Source organism: Stomoxys calcitrans, chromosome 5 (genome assembly GCF_963082655.1).
Source record: "Stomoxys calcitrans chromosome 5, idStoCalc2.1, whole genome shotgun sequence".
Classification (NCBI taxonomy): domain Eukaryota; kingdom Metazoa; phylum Arthropoda; class Insecta; order Diptera; family Muscidae; genus Stomoxys; species Stomoxys calcitrans.
In genome coordinates this window covers 98,825,705-98,840,967 of record NC_081556.1, presented here as the reverse complement: position 1 = coordinate 98,840,967, position 15,263 = coordinate 98,825,705, and the positions used below count along the sequence as shown (strand labels likewise).

Here is a 15,263-nt window from a genome sequence, read left to right as displayed (position 1 = left end):
GAAATTAAAAAAAAAAAAACTGTGTCATGTCCAAGGCCCCTTTAGAACCAAAATAAATATGATCAAGACAGGTCCATATTTGTATATAACCAAGAATACAGTAGATACATGTAGTTCAATAGGATATTTAATTTTAAAGTTGAAACATCAACTGTACGATGTGCCACTAATGTGATTATGATAAAATTTACTATTTGATGTGGAACTTATTCTTTGATAACAATTTAAATGTTGCTCCCATATATATAATTAGCCCTGTTTACTCATATAAGGACTTAGTTACTACGAAATTTGTTAATGAATTATTTAATACCCATCCGAAAGCCACTTCTTAATTTCATGCAAATCGGTTCAGATTTGGGTATAACTTCCATATAAAGATATTAGTCAAAGCTCAATTAGTTGTAATGAAAATTGGTTGAAAACTTTAATGATATCAATTGTTTGCTGTTTTAGCAAAAAATTACTTCTTCCTCGTTTTTAGCAGACTTTTTGTTATTACAGCAAATAATTTTGCTATCTTTGCTTACAATTTGCGCTAAGTGAAGATGCATCACTGTAGTGAAAACGTTTTAGGACTTGTATAGATTGGTTGGAGGCCACCGTGGCGCGTTAGCATGTTCGCCTATGACGCTGAATGCCTGGGTTCGAATCCTGGCGAGACCATCAGTAAAAATTTTCAGCGGCGGTTTTTCCCTCCTAATGCTGACAACATTATGCCATGTAAAACTTCTCTCAAAAAAGGTGTCGCACTGCGGCTTGCCGTTCGGACTCGGCTATAAAAAGGAGGCCCCTTTATCATTGAGCTTAAACTTGAATCGGACTGAACTCATTGATATGTGAGAAGTTTGCCCTGTTCCTTTGTGGAATGTTTCCGATTCCCCAACCGTTTTTATTCAGGGATGGTCCAATATCTATTCGATTTAGTTGGTGGAATATCACTTTAAAACTTCGCTTTGTCCTTTAACCCCGACAGTTAATTTATTCTAAATTATCATTATCAATTTGATAGAATTACAATATAGCTTCCAAGACCCAAATTTTTTTTAAATAGTTTCTAAATCCCAAGAATAAAAATCAATACCTTCCATTTTCTGGTTACGTAACCTTTCCTAGAAATTCACAATGTGGCCTTCAAATAACGTTGTAGACTTTTTGCTGATAATTTTATAGAAGTAGGGATGGTCCACGGAGAAGACCTTGGGTGGTTCTCTCATCATTGGAGCCATACGATTCATAACAATTGTAGCTGAAGCATAAGTTTTATATAAAAACAATTACTGAATTTGAAAAAAAAGTTTTTATATTTTCAAATAGGACAATAACAGTTGGTAATTTATTTGAAATGAAAGCAAGATGTAATTTGTTTTTTATGAGGACACATAACAATGAAATGAAAATGATTTGGATTTAAGAAATGTTCTCATTTATGATATTTGTAGCTAAACACACAAACTGATGTCCTTCAAAATGATTAATGCCAGTTTTTGATTTTAGGATAAAGTAAAATCCATGGTCAGCGTTGAACGTCATAGTGACTTCGCCTTCCCATTTGCAGTATCTCCTTTTAACAAGAAATCCTGCAGAAAAGATATTATTGAGGAAAACATTTAGTTTTTAAATCCATGATGCAACGAAACGCTTAACATGCCATAATTGCAGTAGCAGCCGGAAACAGAACAGTCTTTAAAGTTAGTAAAAACTTTTAACAGAAACTAAACCCGTTTTTGCAGTTAAGAAAATTATTAACTTATTTGTATTGTGAACCAAACTAATTTTCAATATGAGTTAAATTATACTTCAGAAAAGAAAAAGCGTGCTAAGTTCGGCCGGGCCGAATCTTATAAACCCTCCACCACGAATCGCATTTGTCGAGCTCTCTTCCCGGTATCTCCTTTTAGGCAAACAAAGGGTAAAAGAAAACACTTGCCATGTTATTGGAACAATATGAAGTTATGCTTAATTTCGGACCATATTTGAATTGAATATTGGAGACCATAGTAGAAGTCATTATGTAAAATTTCAGCCAAACCTAGTAAGAATTACGCCGTTTAGATGCTGAAGAAGTAAAATGAGGAGATCGTTTTATAGGGAGCTGTATTAGACTTTAAACCGATTCAGACCATATTCGACACGTTTGTTAAAGGTCATGGGTGAAGCTGTTGTGCAGATTTCAGCTAAATCGGATAATACTTGCGCCCTCTAGTGGCTCTAGAAATTAAGACCCCAGATCATAACCCAAGTCATAACAAAACATGTCATGGAAAATTTCAGCAAAATCGGATATGAATTGCTCCCTGTAGAGGCTCAAGAAGTCAAGATCCAAGATCGGTTTATATGGCACCTATATCAGGTTATGAACCGATTTGGATCATACTTGGCACAGTTGTTGAAAGTCATTGCGAAACACGTCGTGCAAAATTTCATTCCAATCGCATAAGAATTGCGCCCTCTAGAGGCTCAAGAAATCAAGACCCAAGATCGGTTTATATGGGAGCTATATCAGGTTATGAATCGACTTGAACCCTACTTGGCACTGTTGTTGGATATCATAACAAAACACGTCGTGCAAAATTTCATTCCAATCGCATAAGAATTGCGCCCTCTAGAGGCTCAAGAAGTCAAGACCCAAGATCGGTTTATATGGCAGCTATATCAGGTTATAACCCGATTAGAACTATTCTTGGCACAGCTGTTGAAAGTCATAGCGAAACACGTCGTGCAAAATTTCTTTCCAATCGGATAAATATTGGGCACTCTAGAGGCTCAAGAAGTCAAGACCCAAGATCGGTTTATATGGCAGCTATATCAAAACATGGACCGATGTGGCCCATTTACAATACCAACCGACCTACAATAATATGAAGTATTTTTGCAAAATTTTAAGCGGCTAGCTTAACTCCTTCGAAAGTTAGCGTGCTTTCGACAGACAGACGGATGTACGGCACAGTTGTTAGATATCATAACAAAACACGTCGTGCAAAATTTCATTCAAATCGGATAAGAATTGTGCCCTCTAGAGGCTCAAGAATTCAAGACCCAAGATCGGTTTATATGGCAGCTATATCAGGTTATAACCCGATTAGAACTATTCTTGGCACAGTTGTTGAAAGTCATAGCGAAACACGTCGTGCAAAATTTCTTTCCAATCGGATAAATATTGCACACTCTAGAGGATCAAGAAGTCAAGACCCAAGATCGGTTTATATGACAGCTATATCAAAACATGGACAGATATGGCCCATTTACAGTACCAATCGACCTATGAAGTATTTTTGCAAAATTTTAAGCGGCTAGCTTAACTCCTTCGAAAGTTAGCGTGCTTTCGACAGACAGACGGGTGGACGGACTGACAGACGGACGGACATGGCTAGATCGACAAAGTATGGGTCGCAGTTTTCATCTGATCGTCTTTAAGTTTGGTACAGCCATGTTTTTTGGCCTAGAGACGAAGCCTATTGAAATTGGAAAAAATCGGTTCAGATTTGGATATAGCTCCCATATATATTTTCGTCCGATTTTCAGTAATAATGCAATAAAATAGTCATTTGTTAACCGATTCTCTCGAAATTATCTAGAGGCTCAATAAGTCAAGATCCCAGATCGGTTTAAATGACAGCTATATCAGGTTATGGACCGATTTGAACCATACTTGTTGTTGTTCGAAGTCATAGCGAAACACCTCGTGCAAATTTTCAGTCAAATCGGAATGAGAATTGCGCCTTCTAGAGGCTCAAGAAGTCAAGACTCATGATCGGTTTATATGGCAGCTATATCAAAACATGGACCGATATGGCCCATTTACAATCCTAAGCGACCTACACTAATAGGAATAAATTTTTGCAAAATTTCATGCGGCTAGCTTTACTCCTTCGAAAGTTAGTGTGTTTTTGATAGACAGACAAACGGACGGACGGACAGACGGGCGGACGGACAGACGGAAGGACATGGCTAGATCGACATAAAACTTCACGACGATCAAGAATATATATACAATACATTATGGGGTCTCAGACAAATATTTCGAGTAGTTACAAACAGAATGACGAAGTTAGTAAACCCCCATCCTATGGATGAGGGTATAAACATTTTTTCTCATTTCACTGTGAGAAATTTCGACAGGATATTCAGTAAATGGATAAAAGCCAGTTTTATTAAGAAGTCAAAATAAATTTTTTTACAAAATATATTATGTTTCCATTTCGAAACTTTAACTTAAAATTTTAGTCAAAATCGATCACATGACCTTCAAACAATTTGATTCCAGACTTTGATTCAAGAGTAATGTAAAATTCATGATCCACATTAAATTCTTTTACAATCTGACTCTTCCACGAACAGTACTTCCTTTTAAGAAGTCCTACAAAAAGTAAAGAGATTTTAAACAAATTTTAAATACTTTGCTCAATTTAGAGAACAAAAATTTAAATGTCATGCATTTTTTCATTCAATATGGAATAATACAGTCAAAGCTATGTTGTTATTCGGAACATTTGGCGGACATTTAAGCGTTCTGTTGGTACATTAAAACCTTTTTGCATGTGTATTGTTAAGGACTTTTTCCTTTTATTCCAAGTTATAGCATTTATGCAAGCGAATTTAAAAGCATGTTCTTGCTTCATATTTACATTTTATTTACTGATCAACCTTGTCTTCTACAGTTATTGTCCTCCCCTGGAACCATACAGTACAGGAATCCCGTTGTATTATATTATACTGGTAGCCATGATCAACAATAAATTCTTTTGGTGTTATTTTACATACCCTTAGACAACGGGATTTTATAGCTTTTTTTGCTGAAATATATGGGGAAAAAAAACCTCATAATTCAACATCATAAGAGATGAGAGCTGAAGCAGCTAGCATTTGGAATTCTTTTTCAGGTCTACTGTTTAGGTTTATTAGAACCTTTCTAACCAGCAAAGAATCGGCTTTTTAATTTGGAACATTGTATGTGTGATATATGAAATATCGTTTGATACCGATTTACGCAAAAGCTGTGAAATGGTTTTGCAGAATGTTTTGAGAGGCGCGTATATGGATTAGTATTTTACCCAAAAATTTACAAACTGCATCAAATTAGGCCCAAAGCATTGTTTTTTGCTGTATAATTTTTAGCAATGTTACGATGATCAAGAACATATATTTACATTCCACTTAATATTCCACATTCGTGGTTATTGTCCTCCCCTGGAAGCATATTGTGCCAGAACCCTTAGGAATAATGTAATACTGGAAACCACGGTCAACTGTGAAATTTTTAGTTGGTAATTTGCTTATGCGGGCACAACAGGGATATACTATAATGGCTGAAAAATGTGTGAAGACCACGAAATTCGATATTAGAATTATTACAGTTATTATGGAAACAGATCTTCGATTGTTTTTAGTAGCTTAGATTAGGATTTGTATACCCTACACCACTACTGTGGTACAGGGTATTATAACTTAGTGAATTTGTTTGTAACAACCAAAAGGAAGAGAGATAGAACCACTGATAAGTATACCGATCGACTCAGAATCACCCTCCGATTGGATTTAGCTTAGTCCTTCTGTCTGTCCGTCTGTCTGTCTGTCCGTCTGTCTGTCCGTCTGTCTGTCCGTCTGTCTGTCCGTCTGTCTGTCCGTCTGTCTGTCCGTTTGTCTGTCAGTCTGTCTGTCCGTCGGTCTATTCGTCTGTCTGTCCACGTTAATTTGTGTACAAAGTACAGGTCGCAGTTTTCATCTGATCGTCTTTAAGTTTGGTACAGCCATGTTTTTTGGCCTAGAGACGAAGCCTATTGAAATTGGAAAAAATCGGTTCAGATTTGTATATAGCTCCCATATATATTTTCGTCAAATAGAAATATCGGTCTATATGGCAGTTATATCCAAGTCTAGACCGATCTGAGCCAAACTGAAAAGGGATGTCGAAGGGCCTAACACAACTCACTGTCCCAAATTTTGATTGGATTTAGCTTAGTCCGTCTGTCTGTCCGTCCATCTGTCTGTCTGTCCGTCTGTCTGTCCATGTTAATTTGTGTACAAAGTACAGGTCGCAGTTTTCATCTGATCGTCTTTAAGTTTGTTACAGCCATGTTTTTTGGCCTAGAGACGAAGCCTATTGAAATTGGAAAAAATCGGTTCAGATTTGTATATAGCTCCCATATATATTTTGACATCCGCCTGTTAATGTATGCGGATGACATCGTGATCCTAGCCGATGATCCACTGATATTGCAACGAATGATAGATAACCTATCATTTTACTGCAAAAGATGGGGGATGGAGGTCAACCAGGCAAAATCTGAAATAATGATATTTCGTAATAGCGGAAGATTAGCTGCAAATGAAAAATGGATATTTAACGGTGAACATCTGAGAGTTACTAATGAGTACAAGTATCTTGGGATCACGCTTACACCAAAACTGTCATTTAATAAGCATGCAATGGAAAAAAACGAAGCCGCCAAGTCTTGCCTAAATTCAACATGGGCAAATTTTATAGGCAAACCTAAAATTTCGCTCAAAGCCAAGTGGAAAATGTTTTTATCGGTATGCCGATCTATCCAGAGCTACGGTGCACAAATTTGGGGAAATGGATATTTTGACGAAGTTGACAAGCTATATAGATTCTTCATCAAACGTATACTTAAGTTGCCGGAAAATACCCCAAACTATATCATCGCTCTGGAGACTGGGTATGAACCAGGATATATATATACATACTCTTTGCACCTTAAATATTTGGCAAAAGTACTGTTCGATTTGGAAAATCATAGACTTCCACATATCCTTGCGGTGAAAATAATGCAGAACAATACCTCCTGGTATAAAGATTTTAAAGACCGATTGCAATGTTACGGAATAGAACACCAAAATGTCAACACAGATAAAATTTATTGGTACGAAGCCTGCCAACTATTAACATGCGAACTTCAAAACAGCAACTACCTCCACCATAACCAAAAATCACAAGAAAGTGAAAGCCGAATATACAAATTACTTGACCCCACAGTAGGTTCATCTTATTGTAATGACAAATTTAGTCAAATACAAATATCTTATATAATGAGAGCTAGAGCTGGTGCGATGGGGCTAAATGGTGTTAGTTACAGAGAAGAACAAGCTCGAATGTGCTCCATCTGTAACCTAGGAGAAATAGAAACCACGCAACATTTCATAGGGGTATGTCCAATATTTAGTAGAATTAGAAGCAAGAATTTCAAAAAAAGCATTCTATCAGACACAGAAATTATATCTGTTTTAAACGGCGGTGAAGATAATTGTTGGATTAGACTATTTAATTTCTTACGAGAGGCAATGAATTATAGAAGAACTCTTATAAATGAATTTAATTACTAGCTAAAAAATAAAACTCACTTCTCCGGCAGACGGTTTACAAAAACCATGCCGTACATTTTCAAAACACATTTTAAATATTGATACTTACATTTAAAATATATTGTATATATAGTATTATAACGTTTTTGAAAAAATTAATAAAAAAATAAATAAAATATTTTCGTCAAATAGAAATATCGGTCTATATGGCAGTTATATCCAAGTCTAGACCGATCTGATCCAAACTGAAAAGAGATGTCGAAGGGCCTAACACAACTCACTGTCCCAAATTTTGATTGGATTTAGCTTAGTCCGTCTGTCCGACCGTCCATCTGTCTGTCTGTCCGTCTGTCTGTCCATGTTAATTTGTGTACAAAGTACAGGTCGCAGTTTTCATCTGATCGTCTCAAAGTTTGGTACAGCCATGTTTTTTGGCCTAGAGACGAAGCCTATTGGAATTGGAAAAAATCGGTTCAGATTTGGATATAGCTCCCATATATATTTTAGTCCAATTTAAGTAATAATGTAATAAAATGGTCATTTGTTAACCGATTCTGTCGAAATTTGGCAGGAACGCTTTTTTTGTGACTCTCGCCATTACTGGTGAATTTCGAAATCGGATCAGATTTAGATATAGCTCTCATATATATACATATCGCCCGATTTTTACTTCTAGAGCCACTGCAAGCGCATTTATTGACCAATCTTATCAAGACTTTGCACAACGCTTTCCTCGACGAATGTCACAGTATGTGAGAAAATTGCTCGAAATCAGTTCAGATTTAGCTCCCATATATATGTCCGTCCGATTTGCAGTAATATTGCAATAAAATGGTCTTTTGTTAACCGATTCTCTCGGAATTTTGCAGGAGTGATGTTCTCTTGAATCTCGATATTACTGGTGAATTGCATGGAAATCGGTTCAGATTTATATATATATATCGCCCGATTTTAACTTCTGGAGTCACAGCAAGCGCTGCCTTCTTATATATATGTTTGTCGGATTTTGGGCAATTTGCAATACAGTCGGCACCGCCCGACTTTTCCCCTTCCTTACTGGTTTGTACTTTTGATTTGGAGTTGGAGAATAAAATTATGCCCTTCAACTAAATTCATCTCATATAAAATTTTAGCAGAATCCATGGTGGTGGGTTCCGAAGATTCGGCCCAGCCGAATTTAGCACGCTTTTACTTGTTTTTTATGGATGACCAAGCTTTTGGATTTCTTTGGATTCAGCAACTAACCATTAACAGTTTCACACTTGTAAACTCAGTAAAGAACTTCATTAAGTTCGTCGTAAAAATCTAGGACGATCGTCCCATGTCCGTCCGCCTATACGTCCAGCCGTCTTTCTTTTGAAATCACGCTAAAACTTAGCAAAGCTTCTTTTTTTGTCAATAGGCAGGTTAAGTTCTAAAATGGACTATATCGGACTATATCATGGTATAGTATATGGTATTTATACCGCTATTTAATGACCGATATCGCAGAATTTTGGCATAGCGAGTTGGTGTTAGGGCCTTTGGGGGTGCGTCCCACCCCAAAAACCTACCAAATGTGTATATATTGACCAATCACGACAATATACGTTTTCTTATCTTAAATATTTTTCAAATGAAAAATAAGATCAAATGAAAAAATGAATCAAATGAAAAAATGAAAAATAAGATAAGAAAACGTATCTGATATCTCATTGTCGGACCTGTTGTGGGGGGACCACCCCAGCCACCAAAACACCCCTCAATCGGACATATTTACCCACCATGGCGAAATGGGACTCAATAGAAAGGTATTTGGGAGTAAAGCACGAATCAGACATCCAAATGTGGGACCATACTTCTGGGGGTCCATCCCTTCTCCAAAACACCCCCAAATAGGACTTATTTACTGACCCTGGCAATATGGGGCTCAAATAAAAGGTACTTGAGAGAAGAATATGATATCAAATGTGATACCAAGTGTTTGTGGGGCAGCCTCTCCCCAAAATCGCCTTCAAGAGGACAAATTTACGACCATAGCAATATGGGTCTCAAATAAAAAGTCTTTGGGAGTAAAGTACGAAACTGATATAAATATTCGGAAAAGTGTTTATGGGGTCACCCCGACCCCATTACACCACCCAAATAGGACGTATTTGCTGACCATTGCAATACGGGGCTCAATTAAGAAGTATTTTATAGTATAACATGGATCTGAGATATATTTTCAGGGCCAAATCATGAGAGGCCGCCCCATTCACCCCAAAACACCCTCCAAACCGGACATGTTTGTAGACTATGGAAATATGGGGCTCAAATGAAAAGTATTTGGGTGTAGACCATGCATGTGATTTCAACATCCGGGACCAACTGTCTAAAGGACGTCCCAGCTCCTTAACAACACCCAAATAGGACGCATTTGCTCACCCTGACAATTTGGATCTTAAAGAGAGTGGAGCTTGGTATTGAAAGTTTTTAGGGCCCATACCCCAAATCGGACATATTTGATGACTTGCAATAAGGGATTGTTTAAATGATGGGTATTTGAGATTAGAAAACGAATATGATATGAAATTTTGAGGCCATTGGCAATATGGGGATCAAATAAATGATATTGTAAAGTAGAGCACGATGCTGATTTATTCTCGGGGCTAAGAGTACAAATTTACCGTCGTTTGGCCCACAGTAAGATCATACGCTATGCCATCCTAAAGAAGCTTTAAATTCATGCCCAATAACAGATCAATCTTTGGTGATGGGTTTTCAAAATTTGCCCGGACGAACTGAGTCCGTGCTTACTTATTTTTAATTTTCCTTACCTAAGGGTGGAACGCAGTAAATAATTCAATTTAGCTCAAGCCTAGGAAATATTTTTATTTTTTAATTTATGCATTTTATTATGACTTGCTAATAGATATTCGTATATTTTGTATTAGTCAAAAGAGTATTCAATCAAGGCAAAATATTTGAGATTTTAGTTTTGTTTCTTTCCTTCGAATAAAGGGATTCCATTGATATGACGAATAGCGTAGTAAAAGCCATGATCAGCATTGAATTCCTCAGGATATACCATGCATTGAAACCTGAACTGCAAACCTGTAACAGTTTTTTTTTTTAAGTCGCGAAATGAAAAAAAGAAAGATTCATTAAATTTATTAATCTCGTGACTAGGGTTTGGGGTAAATCGTATTTTTATGGCTTTCATTAAAGGAGGGATATAAACACCTTAAGCTCTGTCCTTATTGTCACCACTTATCAGTCATAGTTAGTTTGCAAAGCTATCTTCTTACTTAAAATACTTTAAGTTATTAAACAAAGCCGATGTAGAAAGTAAGCCTGCGCTCTAAACACTATAAAGTAACCTCTAAAAGCAAATTTTAAGTTAGGAATTCCGTGCTACTTACAAAATCCTTAATTGTTTTCAATGCCACTCCCCTACGATGGTTCATGTCTGATATTGTGTCTCCACCTAAGTACCGGTATCTGTTGGACGCTAAAGCCGGGCAATGACAAAGGACATTGGAGCATTGCCTTTGTCATTGCCCGGCTTTCGCGTCCAACAGATATTAGGGGCCTTCGTTTGTTGGAAGGAAGTAAAGTTAATGCAGCGCCAGAGTGATAGATTGTATCTGCATACTTCATTGGCTATAAAAATTTGCGCTTAAACGAACATTGTAAAGGCTTAGGTTAGGTTAGGTCAAACATTTAGGTGTGATCTGGGACAGGAAACTGAATTGGAAGTGTCACATTCATGTGTGTACAGAAAGGCTCACAGTTGTCGGGGACTATGTAGACGGGCCGTTGGCTCGAAATGGGGCCTGAATCCTAGGATAGTCCACTGGCTCTACAGGAGCGTGATTAGACCAATACTTACTCACGCCTCAGAAGTTTGGTGGACTGCTATGGAGAAAAAGTGCAACATAAGGACCATACAACAGGTTGAGAGAACATGTTGTCTTGGCAAAGGCGGAGCGATGAGGAACACGCCCACTAGCGCACTGGAGACTATTCTAGATATCCGACCCATTGACATACATATTAAGTGTGAGGCAGCCACTGCAGCTATGAGACTTAAGGCGATGGGATAATGGATTGAGGATGGGAGCAGCTCATACCATCGCGGCATAAGCGACGATAGGAACCCTGGAAAGAAGGAAAGAGGTTTCCGATCGGATACCAGAGATGAACCTTGAAGTCGAGTGCTAGGCACTGCTGTTATCGGCACAGTCTTGGATTGGCAGAACTCCAGTATTGCCATCTGGAAGATCATGTAACACGGATGGATCAAAGCTAGAGGACAGAGTGGGCTGGCCAGGGGGTCTACATTGAGAACCCAGAGACTGAGATCTGGTTTAGACTGCCTGACCATAACACGGTGCTGCAAGTGGAGATCTGGGCGACTGAGATCTGGTTTAGACTGCCTGACCATAACACGGTGCTGCAAGTGGAGATCTGGGCGAACACGGAATGCGTGAAGTGGTGTGCTGCTAACACGAGGACGTCGGGTGTGAACATTTTTATAGACAGTAAAATTGCCATAAGGGCAATAACAACCAAGACGGTAAGGTCACGAACAGTCTTGCAGTGTAAGAAGGAGATTAACGCCTTCTCTAAGGATGGCAAAATTCGCATCGGCCATAACGGAGTAATGGGAAATCAAAGGCAGACGATTTGGCGGTGAAATCCAGAGGACTGCCGTCAATAAACTTGGTTAAGCCGAAGCCTTTCGGATCGACGCTGTCTAAGTTTAGGGTGTGGACGACGAATTCGCATGCAACATTGTGGAACAGCGAAACGGTCGGTAGGACGTCGAAAATCCTGTGGGGGGATCCATATCGTGAGAAGACGAGGCTTTTACTGAGAGGAAGTAAGAAGGAGGTCAGTATAGCTATTGGTATCATAACGGGACACATAGGACTACGAGTTCACTTATGTAAAATCGGTGCGGCAAGTGGTAGCATGTGTAGGGAATGTGGGGAAGATGATAAGACGTTGGAGCATTTACTTTGTCATTGCCCGGCTTTCGCGTCTGACAGATACCGGCACTTAGGTGGAGACACTATACCAGATATGAACCAACTTAGGGGAGTGGTATTAAAAAGAATTAAGGATTTTGTAAGTAGCACGGAATTCCTTAATTAAAATTTTCTTTTTAGAGGTTACTTTATAGTTTTTAGAGCGCACAACAAGCCGATTACTGGCTTAGGTGTATGTCCATAGTGGCATAGGGCGGATTAATATCGGCACCCCCTTTTCAACCTATCCTAACCTAACCTAACCCAACCTATCCTACCCTAACCTAACCCAAAGAGCGTTTGTAGAGTTGATAAACACTTATTTGAAAGGAGAGATTGTTTTTTATACCCATCACCCTATTGTGGGGGGTATATTAATAAAGGGTGATTTTTTTGAGGTTAGGATTTTCATGCATTAGTATTTGACAGATCACGTGGGATTTCAGACATGGTGTCAAAGAGAAAGATGCTCAGTATGCTTTGACATTTCATCATGAATAGACTTACTAACGAGCAACGCTTGCAAATCATTGAATTTTATTACCAAAATCAGTGTTCGGTTCGAAATGTGTTCAAATTTTGACAAATTTTGTTCAGCGATGAGGCTCATTTCTGGTTGAATGGCTACGTAAATAAGCAAAATTGCCGCATTTGGAGTGAAGAGCAACCAGAAGCCGTTCAAGAACTGCCCATGCATCCCGAAAAATGCACTGTTTGGTGTGGTTTGTACGCTGGTGGAATCATTGGACCGTATTTTTTCAAAGATGCTGTTGGACGCAACGTTACGGTGAATGAACACATTTCGAACCGAACACTGATTTTGGTAATAAAATTCAATGATTTGCAAGCGTTGCTCGTTAGTAAGTCTATTCATGATGAAATGTCAAAGCATACTGAGCATCTTTCTCTTTGACACCATGTCTGAAATCCCACGTGATCTGTCAAATACTAATGCATGAAAATCCTAACCTCAAAAAAATCACCCTTTATACTACATTCGATGCCATTATGTATGGAAGTAGATTTTTTTTTACATGCCCAAATCGGCCAATACTGCCGCAATTTTACGTTTGATATTCGTACGAAGTCCATCAAATGTCGTTGGCCTGTTGGCATTCACAGAAAATAGTCTAGCGGCGTCAAATCGCACGACCGAGGCCGCCAATCGTTTGGACCATTTCGTGAGATAATACGATCTCCAAACTTGGTTTCTAATAAATTGATTGTGACATTCGGTGTGAGGCTTATGGCCTCAACTGACTCCGAATTCCGGCAGTCAATTTTAATTATATCGACTCGTTGTTGGCCCTCCACCATAGGATGGGGGTATACTAATTTCGTCATTCTGTTTGTAACACCTCGAAATATGCGTCTGATACCCGATAAGGTATATATATTCTTGATCGTCAAGTCATTTTAAGTCGATCTAGCCATGTCCGTACGTCTGTCCGTTCATCCTTCTGTCCATCCGTCCGTCTGTCCGTCTGTCTGTCGAAAGCACGCTAACTTTCGAAGGAGTAAGGCTAGCCGCTTGAAATTTTGCACAAATACTTTTTATTAGTGTAGGTCGGTTAGGATTGTAAATGGGCCAAATCGGTCCATGTTTTGATATAGCTGCCATATGAACCGATCTTGGGTCTTGACTTCTTGAGCCTCTAGAGGGCGCAATTCTCGTCCGATTAGACTGAAATTTTGCACTTGGTGTTTTGGTATCATTTCCAACAGCTGTTTGTAGTATGATTCAAATCCTTTCAAAATTTGGTATAGCTGTCATATAAACCGATTTTGAATCTTGACTTATTGAGCCAATAGAGCGCGCAATTCTCATCCGATTTGGCTGATATTCTGCACGAGTTGTTTTCTTATGCCTTCCAATAACTATGTTAAGTATGGCGAAGATCGGTACAAAACCTGATATAGCTGCCATATAAACCGATCTGGGATCTTGACTTCTTGAGCCTCTAGAGGGCGCAATTCTCATCCGCTTTGAAAGAAATTTTGTGCAATTGCTTTTCTCACAACCTTCAACATACGCGTCTCATATGGTTTGAATCGAGCAATAGCTTGATACAGCTCTCATATAAACGTATCTCTCGATTTTGCTTCTTAAGCCCCTACAAGGCGCAATTCTTAGCCGAATGAATTGAAATTTATTAGCATTTATTTATGGTCCCAAACGGACTATAACTTGATATAGCTCCCATAGCATCTTCTTCTTCTTATTCAATATTCTTTGTTTGCCTAAAAAGAGATACCGCGCAAAGAACTCGACAAATGCGATTAATGGGGGAGGGTATATAAGATTCGGCCCGGCCGAACTTTGCACGCTCTTACTTGTTGCCCATCTTACTGTGCAACTTTTATTTCAACGATTACAACATAATCGTATAAAATTTCTTACATTAAGCTCATCTCAAGAGAGAAATTTACACATCATTAGAAAAATGATCTTCGTCCTAACGGGCAAATAAAATCAGAAATATACGAATTTGTCGGAATCGGTTCCGATTTACATATAGCTGCTATATCATCATTCAGAGTTTCATTGCAATAATTTGGACATCTGCTAACCAATCCCTCGAGAAATTTGGTACAAAGGGTTTCTCGTTATTCGATGTCTTTTAATTTTATTCGATTTCGTTTAATTGTTGTTCCTAAATTATTACATAAAAAAATTTCCTTTAAAAATTGTGATATTTCTATGCGATCTTAAAATGAACCCAAATGAATGATCCACTTTGAAGTTTTCAATACGTTCGTTTAATTTATCGCCTTTTACTTTGACAATTTTTTTTACTGAAAATAGACAAAGTACAAAAATGACGATTATGTTCTTAGGCTTTGCATTAAAAATAATAAAAAAAATATAATAAAAAATGGCAAAGCTTTAAAAATTAGTTTAAAAATTCAGCATTAGCTAAAAACTCAGTATTGATTTTTTCGTGA

At 38.1% G+C, this 15,263-nt stretch overlaps 1 protein-coding gene across 15 annotated transcripts in view; it reads right to left on the bottom strand.

The window, feature by feature from the left end:
- The window catches only part of LOC106085163 (antichymotrypsin-2), a 112,238-nt gene that overhangs the window by 30,298 nt on the left and 66,677 nt on the right, over window positions 1–15,263 (bottom strand). For 3 of the 15 annotated variants that reach the window (XM_059369554.1, XM_059369553.1, XM_013249243.2), the window contains exon 4: window positions 1,085–1,249. The exons of 7 other annotated variants lie outside the window; for them this stretch is intronic. In XM_059369554.1, the coding sequence (XP_059225537.1) occupies window positions 1,113–1,249 (137 nt within the window). In that variant the 3' untranslated portion in view covers window positions 1,085–1,112. Of the gene's footprint in view, window positions 1–1,084; window positions 1,250–4,126; window positions 4,361–4,628; window positions 4,797–10,150; window positions 10,399–14,857; window positions 15,114–15,263 lie in introns of those variants that run through there. 5 more of the 15 variants (XM_013249245.2, XM_013249235.2, XM_013249248.2 and 2 more) reach the window with 5 other exon arrangements.